The sequence below is a fragment of the Henckelia pumila genome, chromosome 1, assembly GCF_033568475.1.
Source record: "Henckelia pumila isolate YLH828 chromosome 1, ASM3356847v2, whole genome shotgun sequence".
NCBI lineage: Eukaryota > Viridiplantae > Streptophyta > Magnoliopsida > Lamiales > Gesneriaceae > Henckelia > Henckelia pumila.
In genome coordinates this window covers 70,804,376-70,816,363 of record NC_133120.1, presented here as the reverse complement: position 1 = coordinate 70,816,363, position 11,988 = coordinate 70,804,376, and the positions used below count along the sequence as shown (strand labels likewise).

General features: G+C 33.4%; 1 protein-coding gene across 1 annotated transcript in view; it reads left to right on the top strand.

Moving 5' to 3' along the window:
* Nucleotides 1–2,231: 2,231 nt before the first annotated feature.
* Nucleotides 2,232–11,988, top strand: part of LOC140864579 (uncharacterized) — a 28,601-nt gene continuing 18,844 nt past the window's right edge. The window contains exon 1 of the mRNA XM_073268852.1: nt 2,232–2,568. Within this exon, the coding sequence (XP_073124953.1) occupies nt 2,232–2,568 (337 nt within the window). The remainder of the gene's footprint in view (nt 2,569–11,988) is intronic.

The window sequence follows — 11,988 nt, the reverse complement described above, 5'->3', positions numbered from 1 at the left end:
GTGCCGTGAGTGTTCGAGTTATGATCACTATGCAAATGAGTGTGGCAATAGATTGAGGAAAAGAATGTCTGCATATTTGAGTGATGTTGAGGCTGATGAAGATCATGAATCTACTGATGATGAGTATCATACATCACTTACGAGGAACTAGATGTTGATTGGTTTAAAAGAAACAAGGTGGATCTTGCACTTACTAATGAGAACACTGACTTGAAAAACTCTATGGCCAAACTTGAGACTATTATGACCAAGAGAGACATTGAGTTCTTCATGATGAAAGATGAATTGGCTCGAGCTAATTAGACTTTGACTAAGTACAACTCGAGTTCAAGCAAGCTCAATGATTTACTGTCTGTTGTCGAAGATGATAAAGCTGGTTTGGGATACAGAAACAGTGTTTATGAAGTAGATGAATCATCAAACAATGACCCAAAGCCTATCGTGTTTGTGAAATAAAGTGGGAGTCACTCATCCATCAAAGCCATACAAACTGCCAATATTCCACCAAAGGAAGTTTGCACCTAGAAACAAAAAGGCAATAAAACATATTTTGTTAGTTATTACTGTCACAAACCTGGACATTAGGCCCTACTGCTTCAAGTTGTGTAAGGACTACATGAAGTGAACTGTCAAGTCGATGTTGTCTCCGATGTTGCACAACATCCTCCACAACACCAACAAGAAAAAGTCCTTTGGAAAAAGGGTTTGAGTACCAAAGAATAAATCTAACTATTTTTTCATTTATACTTCACTAAAAACTGACACTGCGGGTATATGGTACTGTTGGAATATGCTTAGTTTCGTTGTTGACAAAACTATATAGGCAAAATATCGAGGTAAACTATTTTTGTCCAAGAGCTGAACTGAAGACGTAAATTGGAAAAGATTCAGAACCAAACAGGATTGTGAGCCAAACTGAATTACCAAGACTAAAAATTTTCAAGACTGAACTATCCGAGATTGCATAACCAAGATTGAATTCCCGATATCAATCTACCTCTTGCGGATAGATTTTCCCGTACAAAATCTGACGCCACAAAAGTTGCAGAGGGACAATGTATCTTTCCTAACTGTATAGTACTATTGCAGTACAGATGCAATTTGAATTTAAGAGTCGTTGCACTCTATTGCTATATAAAGGAGATGAAGATCAGTAACAAGGAGGGCAATATACGTGTGATACAAGTGAGAAACACATAAGATAAAATCACACAGCAAACTTATTTGATCAAGTGAAGGATCATCTTGTGCAAAGCTTATCGATTTGTAAATATTTTAATAGATCAGTTTAGAGAACTATAAAACACTATTGTTGTAACAAGAATCAATCGAGGGTTGAGTTCTTGAGATTGAGTCTAGGAGTTCTGAGATAGGTATTTGGGGAAGTCCTAGTCTTGGATTGGGCTGTTTCAAAGTGTTGTAATATTCAAAGTCTTCTAAAGTGAATTCTTTTGAGGACTAAGAAAGGTTGACGTAGGAGATTTAGCTCCGAACATTCATAAACAAGCACTTGTGTTCTTTCCTTCCAATTTTACGCTATTTCAGTCGAGCACACACACTCACTCACAAATTCAATCTGGTAATTTGATTATAGTTCTAATATTTTAGTTGGCATCATTCTGTACATAATATTTATTTGCCAATTAATATCGATACACGAGAATGAAAGAAGTTATTTGACCAACCTCAACTGAACTCAGTTTAGCATCTTAAAGGGTCAACTGCTACAATAATTCAGTTTGGGAAGCTACGTATTCACACCCCAACCGATTTCCATCAAGTGGTATTTGATCCTAACAAGTGGTATCAGAGTGAGGTTCCTTCTCGCCTTTGCAATTATTTCAATTGGCTACTTTGAGTGAGATCGCCAAGAGCTTCTGGTACACCACTCTGGACAAATACACTGCCAAGACTGTTGAGAAATGTTTTATGGCTAAGAATCTGTGGCAGCAGTTTATCAAGCCAAGCGATGAAGTAATAAAGACTGAAAAGATCAGGAGTTCACGGAATGAACCTGTTGAAGAACCCTGTTGCTCTGATAGAACTCCAAGATTCACTGATGAAGATAAAGTTAGTTGCTTCATCGATCATGATGATCAATCTTCCATCAATGAACAAACACCCAACCAGCCTTGTACTAGTGGACATGTATTTGACTTAAACTCAAATAACAAATTTACACAAGAATAATTAGTCAATGCACTACATGAAATGGCTGATGAGTACAGAGAATGTGCTTAGCATTTGAGGAAGTCAAAGCAAAGCAAAATGATCTGCCACACACCACAATTGAGCCAAGTAGGGAACAATCAGTTGAGAAAATAAGTCTAGAGGCGGAGATTGCTAAGATCAAGACTGAAAATGACAAGCTACAAGTTGAAGGTCAGCAATTGAAATCAAAAAATCTGAGGCTAATTGAACTGATCAAAACTTGGAATAAGTCCTTGGTTTTGCTAACTGAGATACAGGAGCCACAAAATCCTGTTGGAGATAAGACTGGCATCGACTTTGTTAACAATGACTGCATTGCTGAGTCAAGCACTAAGCCAAAACTGGATATGTGCAAAGGCAAGTATATTCATTTTGTTAATTCCAGTTGGTACATGAATAGAGTAATCTTGCCACACATAATGAAAACTTGTTGAAGCTTTGAAAAATTTCGGAAGTTTGGAATTAGTTATGTGCTATAAAGCTCTTATGCAAGGCAAGACTGAAAATTCAGTCAAGCCACACACATCTTAATGACTGAAAAACACAAACACAGACCCTACGAAAGGCTTGTTCAAAGAAAATATAGAAAAAATTATGATGTTGGGAGGATAAAACATGGTATAAATAAGACACAACACCCACAATCTAATGCATATTATCATCCACACAAACAGAGGAATCATTCACACACAAATTTTTACGCACAACTGAATTGGAAAAATGCTAGTGGTCGACCAGTTAGCTTGATCCAATTATGTATTCCTAAGTGACTAATTCATCGAGGACTAACGAAGACTTGGGTACCATAGTCTAGTTTTATTTTGTGCTTTCAGGTGACTGGAACTGATGAATTCAAGAAATCAGTTTGGCATATGTAAACTGATCAACTATGGAGCCAAACTGATACCCCGCCCTAAATTGAAGAAAAGATTATTATGATCCATCAGTTTACCAAATCAATCCTCACAAGTTTCTCAATGCATATGGACAACAGTTTGAGAGAAAACTGATAGGAAATCAATTTTAGAGGAAAATTGAAGTGAGGGAGAACATCAGTTTTGCAAATTAAAACAAAGGATTGATGATCATGCTTGTTAAAAGAAGATATAGGCAAACTTATAATGTGGGGATTATAAAACATGGTATATATAAAACACAACACCCACAACTAATGCATATTATCATCCAAACAAACAGAGGCAAAATTCACACAATTTTTTATGCACAACTGAATTGGAAAAAGTTAGTGGTCGACCAGTTAGCTTGATCCAATTATGGATTCCTAAGTAAATAATTCATCGAGGACTAACAAAGACTTGGGTACCATAGTCTAGTTTGATTTTGTTCTTTCAGGTGACATGAACTGATGAATTCAAGAAATCATTTTGGTATATGTAAACTGATCAACTATGGATCCAAACTAATATCCCACCTGAACTGAAGAAAAGATTATTATGATCCATCAATTTACCAAATCAATCCTCAAAAGTTTCTCAATGCATATATATGAACAACAGTTTGAGAGGAAACTGATAGGAAATCGGTTTTAGAGGAAAACTGAAGTGATGGAGAACATCAATTTTGCAAATTAATACAAAGGATTGCTGATCATGCTGAATGTTTCATCAAAGCTTGAAGACAACGACTGAATAACATATCTTGATTCATGACATAGATTTTTTATCCCTATATTGTATTTAAAGCATTAATTGATTTTATTATTTCAGTTTGCTTCACGACTGTTGATGCGTATATGCAGTTTTAGTCTCGATCATTTGTAAGTAATACTTCGCATGGACTGTAATAAAGGGAAAAACATATCAAAACTGAAATAGATTTTAATTATTATTGATATTTTACAATTTGGATCTTCCATTGTACTGCCATCATCCAGTAGCTCATCCAGGTGCTCAGTTCACCTACAAATGTATCCTGAAATTCTGGAGAAGAGGAGATTTTATCTAGAGTCCGAAGCTCTTTCATGAGCATCAAGAGGAAAACTCATTCGGATGTGAAGAGATATTCAAACTGAGTCGTACCAAGCCACATTTGTCTTTCTCCAGTCGTCTTTCTTCAACTTGAGGAAGAGGAGCAGTCATGAGTGACTGCAACTTCTCCACCTTATTATTGATAAACTCCGTCTTCATTGAGACGATGTTCTCGTATTTATTATTTTTGTGCTTCTAAACTGGCCTTCGAGTTTTGATTTTGAGCAGATCGTGCATTCTCGATTATTGATACTATGTTTGAATTCAGGGAATTTGTATCTTTTTAATAGACATTTTTGAGTTTTGGAGTTTTTACTTTTTACCATATATTTTTAATTTTTCACAACACGTTATCAGCACGATCGCTCGAAGGTTTTCTATAATTTTCGACGCTCCAAAACACAAGGAGAAGAAAAATATTCAACTAGTAAGAATATTTATTTTTACTGTTTATATATTTATTATGTATATACTAATTATATTAATATATAATTTTATGTTATTATACAAAAGGATGTCTATGACACCGACCTTATAATAACGTGATATGATATATATTTATTATGTATATACTAATTATATTAATATATAATTTCATGTTATTATATAAAAGGATGTCTATGACACCGACCTTATAATAACGTGATATGATATATATTTATTATATATATATATATATATATACTAACTATATATTAATATATAATTTCATGTTATTATATAAAAGGATGTCTATGACACCGACCTTATAATAACGTGATATGATATATATTATTGTGTATTTATATACTAACCATATTCGTATAATTTCATGTTATTATATAAAAAAATGTCTATAACACCGATCTTATAATAATGTGATATGATATACATAATTATTTAATTAAGATTATCATTATATGCATCACATGATTATCACAAATTTTTATTCAACACATACTCGATTTTTCTTACCCCCAACGGTCACAAACGGTAACAGCACGGCTAGTTTTTGGCCTATAAATATGATTACTCAAACACATTTTCAATCACACCAAATTCACTATTTCTCTCAAAATATTTTCTCCTTGGTTTTTTCGAAGAAGAATAAGATGACGTTTTTAAGGCTATTTTTTATAGTTATTATGGTTATCATGCTCACGAGTCTTTTATTTATCGGTGATTATCCACCACACACTTTTTCTCTATTTTTACACACACTTGTAATCTTCGTTCTTCAATTATTTTATATTTTCATATTAATAGAAATTAACTAATAAAATGCATTGTTATTTTTCTAGTACCACCATGTCAAATTTGGCAAAGATTGAATTCGTTGCGCTCGATATTACTGGAAAGAATTATATGCCATGGACTCTCGATGTAGAAATGCATCTTGAGTCATTGGGTCAAAGTGATACCATCAAAGAAAATAATATATCATCCTCACAAGAAAAAGCAAAGTCTATGATTTTCTTACGTATACATCTTGATGAAGGATTGAAATGTGAGTATCTCACAGAAAAAGACCCAATAATTTTATGGAAAGGGCTGAAAGAAAGATTTGAGCATATAAGGGAAGTTATACTCCCGACCGCCCGTGATGAATGAAATACGTTGAGATTCCAAGACTTTAAAAAAGTCAGTGATTACAATTCTGCGATGTATCAAATAGTATCACAATCGAAATTTTGTGGGTTTACTGAATGGAAATTCTTGAAAAAACATTTTCCATTTTCCACGCATCGAATATAACTCTACAACAATAGTATAGAGTGCGTGGATTTTTGAGATATTCTTAACTCATCGCATGTCTTCTTGTGGCGGAAAAGAACAACGAATTGTTAGTGAGAAATCATCAATCCCGACCCACTGGATCAACGGCATTTCCAGAAGCAAATGTCGTAATTAAAAATGAAAACCAAAATCAAAGGCATAGACAAGATTTTGGTCGTGGACGAGGTCGAGGAAGAGGGCGTGGACGTGGACGTAAAAATGATCGCGGTCGTGGTCGAGGCCGTGGATATGAAAATAATCGAGATAGTTACTTCAATAACTCATCTCAAAAGAACGTCATGAACCACCAACCAAAAAGGCAACATGAAAATACGAGTGAAAATGAAAATCACTCAAAAAGATCTGAGAGTGTTTGTTATAGATGTGGAACTCCAGGACATTGGTCACATATTTGTCGAACCCCTGAGCACCTATATAAGATCTATAAAGAATCGATAAAGGGGAAAGGAAAAGAGACCAATTTTTTTGAAAACAGTAACCATTTAAGTGGTTCAACTCATTTCGATGCTGCTGATTTTTCAAATGATTTCGAGGACATTGATTAATATATTGGTAGGAATATAACATACTGTATTTTTCATGTATTCATGTATTATGAAACATGTTATATTTTTCATATAATGTCATTAATTTTCTTTATTACATATTTCTTTTGAAGTTCAAAATGGAAAATGGTATGAGCAAAGCTAAACAAGGAAATAATTCCATTGAAGTTTGCATACCCGATAGTGGTAAAACGCACACTATTCTCCGAGATAAAAGATATTTCTTGGAATTAAAACCAACAAAAACCATGGTAAATACAATATCAGGTCCTGTAGACTTGATTGAAGGTTGTGGAAAAGCACATTTTTTGTTACGTAATGGTACAAAATTTTTGATAAATTATGATTTATATTCACCACCATCAAAAAGAAATTTGTTGAGTTTTAATGACATATATTCTCATGGGAATGATACTGAGACGATTACTGATGCAAATCAGAAATATATGTGTCTTACCACATATAAATCAGGAAAGAAATATGTGGTTGAAAAATTATCAATTCTCCCTACTAGATTGCATTATACACATATAAGTCCAATCGAATCAAATATGGTGGTTAATAGTTTTTCAATATTAACCAATTGGCATGATCGATTGGGACATTCTGGTTTAATAATAATGCAAAGAATTATTGAAAATACACATGGTCATCCATTGAAAGACCAGAAGATCTTTCAGAATAATAAGTTTCAATGTAAAACATGTTCTCTTGAAAAACTTATTATAAAACCATCACCAGCTAAAATTCAAACAGAATCACCCATATTTTTTGAACGTATTCAGGGTGATATTTGTGGGCCAATTCATCCACCATGTGGACCATTCCGATACTTTATGGTATTGATCGATGTCTCTAGCAGATGGTCACATGTATACTTATTGTCAACTCGGAATGTGGCATTTGCAAGATTAATGGCTCAAATAATAAAATTGCGAAATCAATTTCCCGATTATACAATCAAGAAAATAAGACTTGATAATGCTGGAGAATTTTCTTCCCAAACTTTCAATGACTATTGTATGTCAATGGGAATTACTGTTGAACATCATGTTGCTCATGTTCATACACTGAATGGATTAGTTGAATCATTGATTAAACGTCTACAACTGATTGCTAGACCAATGATAATGAGAACAAAACTCCCTATTTCTATATGGGGACATGCAATTTTACATGTTGCGGCATTAATTCGCATCAGACCAAATGCATATCATAAATTCTCCTCATTGCAGCTTGCATTTGGTAAAGAACAAGATATTTATTATTTGAGAATTTTTGGATGTATGGTGTATGTGCCTATTGCACCACCTCAACGATAAAAAATGGGTCATCAAATAAAAATCGGTATTTATATCGGTTATGATAGCTCATCAATCATTCGATATCTTGAGCCTCAAACAGGAGTTGTGTTTACAGCACGTTTTGCTGATTGTCATTTTAATGAAGAAATCTTCCCAATTTTAGGAGGAAAAAAGAAACACATCGAAAAAGAAATCACATGGTATGTACCATCATTGTTACATTTGAATCCAATGACCAAATAATGTGAAAAAATTTACAGCAAATTGTGCATTTTCAAAGAATAGTAAATCAAATTCCAGATGCATTTGCAGACACAAAAAGGGTAACAAAATCATATATACCTGTTGTAAATGCCCCTGCTCGAATTGAAATTCCAAAGAAACAAATTGAAGACACTCATGATGTCATAAAACTCCTGAAGCGTGGAAGGCCAGTCGGTATCAAGGATAAAAATCCTCGGAAAAGAAAAAGCATAGAGAAACACGATGATCACAAAATAGAAAATGGTGTTTCAAAAAAAAAACACATGATAATGTTCTATCAGAACCACAAAATGACGAGAATCGTGAAATCTCTATCAATTATATTAATACTGGAAAAATATGGAACCGAAAAGATATAGAAGATATTGATGAGATATTTTTTTATAATGTGGAATGTGACATCATAAATGAGAATGAGGATCATGAACCAAAATATTTTGGTGAATGTAAAACTCGGCATGATTGGGAAAAATGGAAAGATGTCATCCATGTTGAATTGGATTCGCTAAATAACGTAATGTTTTTGGACATATAGTCCTCACACCTGAAGGTGTAAAATTTGTTGGATACAAATGGGTTTTTATTCGAAAGCGAAATGAGAAAAATGAAATAGTTAGATATAAAGCTAGACTTGTTGCACGAGGTTTTTCTCAAAGGCTTGAAATTGATTATAAAGAAATGTATTCTCCTGTTATGGATGCAATTACGTTTCGATATTTGATTAGTTTGGCAGTGTCTGGAAATTTGGAAATGCGTCTTATGGATGTTGTTACAGCTTACTTATACGGATCACTTGATAGTGATATATACATGAAAATCCTTGAAGGATTTAAGATGCCTGAAGCACAAAGTTCAAAACCCATAGAATTTTATTCTGTGAAATTGAAAAGATCATTATATGGGTTGATGTAATCCGGCCGAATGTGGTAATTTAAACATCATTGAAACGAATAAGAAAATTCAAGAAGTTATGATGTACTTGAAGGAAAAATTCGAAATGAAGGATCTTGAAAAAACCATGTACTGTCTGGGTTTGCAAATCGAACAAAAAGAATGTGGAATTTTTGTTCACCAGGTAAATTATACAGAAAAGGTCCTTAAACGTTTTAATATGGATAAATCAAATCCATTAAGTATTCCAATGGTTGTTAGATCATTAAATATATAAAAGGATCCATTCCGTCCATGTGAAGATGATGAAGTTATTCTTGATCCAAAAGTACCATATATAAGTGTCATTGGTGCCCTTATGTATCTTGCAAATTTTACTAGACCTGGTATATCTTTTGCTGTAAATTTATTGGCAAGATTCAGCTCATATCGAACAAAGAGGAACTGTAATGGAATTAAACATATATTCTGCTATCTACGAGAAACAATAGATTTGGGACTTTTATACTCAAAAGACACCAATCAAAGTATCATTGGTTATGCTGATGCTGGATATTTATTTGATCCACGTAAGACACGTTCCCAAATCGGATATGTATTTACTCGTGGAGGCACTGCAATTTCTTGGCGTTCACAAAAACAACCACTCATAAAAACTTTATCAAATCACGCCGAGATTATTTTGCTACATGAAGCAAGTCGTGAATGTGTTTGGCTAAAATCAATGACACAACATATCCAAACTTCTTGTGGATTATCAGTAGACAAGAAGCCTGTGACGCTGTATGAAGATAATGTTGCATGTATTGCTCAAATGAAAGAAGGATACATCAAAAGTGACAGAACCAAACATATCACCCCAAAGTTCTTTGCCTACACTCAAGAACTTGAGAAGAACAAATATATTGATATCTGTTACATTCAATCAAGTGAGAACTCATCAGATCTCTTCACAAAGGCACTTCCTACGACAATATTCAGAAAGCATATATATAATATTGGGATGTGCAATATATGAAATATGTGAAGAATCACTTGTGTTAACATAAGGGGGAGTTTACGTGGCTGCACTCTTTTTTCCTTACTATGGTTTTTATCCCACTGGGTTTTTCCTAGTAAGGTTTTTAACGAGGCAGTATAAAACACGTAATAAAGACAGTCATCATATCACGATCATCATCACAAGGAGGAGTGTTAAAAATATGATATTATTATTATTATTTAAAGTTGAATGTTGAATGTTGAATATTGAGTTGTAAAATATGAAAAATTAGTGTGTGATGATGTAGATAATGATGTTTTAATTTTTGAACTAATCTCCAAATGAGATCTATAAATAGATCTCTCCATTTGTGTAGAAAAACACAATTGAATTGAGAGAGAAAAATTTGTGAAGTTTAGAGTTTGATATATTTTGAGTTTTGGAGTTTTTACTTTTTACCATATATTTTTATTTTTTCACAACAAAATTAATTATTTCGATATATTGATAAGATAAATACGTTGTCTAAGAATTCTTGTATAAATAACTCTTTGACACTACTACTTATATAATAAATTAAATTTGTTAGAATTATTACAAATTAAAAATATGAATTTATTAGTTCTAATCTTTTTCAATAACTAAAACATCTCCTTTTGACAATTTCTCTGCTAGGGAGACTAATAGGTTCAGAAACTGTTGCAATAACAACATTGAATTAAAACTGAACTCCCTAATGACGTACCCACAGTTTGGTGAAATTTTTTTTTTTAAAAGAAAATCATAAATATTTTTATGATCATGTTATATGTACAATGAAGCTTACACATTAAGTTATAAGGTGTAATTAAAATTACAAAACTATCCTAAATGTATTTTTGAAAAACAAATTCAATAAATTGTAGGGATAATGTTTTAATTTCAAATCAAATTTGTAAACCAATTTGTAAGCTTTTTTTGTGACATGGGAACCCGCAGCCGCTACCTTTCGGTGCGCTATGGATAAACCTCCGGACTAACGCAATAGCCTGCAAACTACGTTAGTCAGATAAACCACACTAGGCAAGCTCTGTGTGACAGGCTAGTCTAAGGAGGTGTTGGCAGGGGGAATCGAACACCTCTTTGTATACATAACATGTGTAAGCCACATAATATAGGTTGCATGATCCAATCGTTTATATAGTGTGAGCACCTGGTATAAGTTCTATCGAAACGTCCAACACCAATTCATTGGTAAAATCATATTGGATTAAAGTCCTAGATGTTATAGTCAAAGTACTATAAATGCTACTTCTTGGCAATACATGGAAGTTTGGGACGTTACTAGGGGTGATATGTCGTTTCGTACAATATCTAAAACTACATATAGTATCAAAGATTGTTAACCAACTAGACCAAAGTTCTCAAATTTTGAAGATACTCAAGAAAATTTAAAAGTGCGGAAATAGTTTGCTAACATTTAGTTAGCCTCTATACTCAGATCACAGTTAAATCAACAAGATAAAACAGAGTAAGGAACACAAGAGATATGGAACTTCAAAGGTTGAATCCTTTTACGTCTCTCCTTCTTTTACACAGGAAGTAATTCACTACAAGACTTTGGTTTTACAGATACTGTAAGAACTCACTCTAATATTAGGACTTATCTAATGCCTAACTCGGAACTCATAATACACCACAAGATAAGATTACGGATCTTATCAAACTATCACATATACAAAATCATATTTTGAATTCTTAGATCCAAGCTATCAAAAACACTTCTTCACTAGCTTTCTGTGTGAAGCAGTCGAGGAGCTTGAAGAACGCTTGGTTGATCCTTGAGATCTGATAATTTTCTTGATAAGTGAAGGTTGATTTGAGCAAAGTAGATAAGACTTTTCTGAGTGCTCAAAGAGTAGTGAGATTGCTAGCTTGGTGAGCAAGAGAGATTCAAATTTCAGGGATAAGGCTTCGGTGGGTTTCTTTCTTCAAACAATCTTTATTTATAGTGACTTTTAATTGCATGGAGAGACTACTCAACGTTC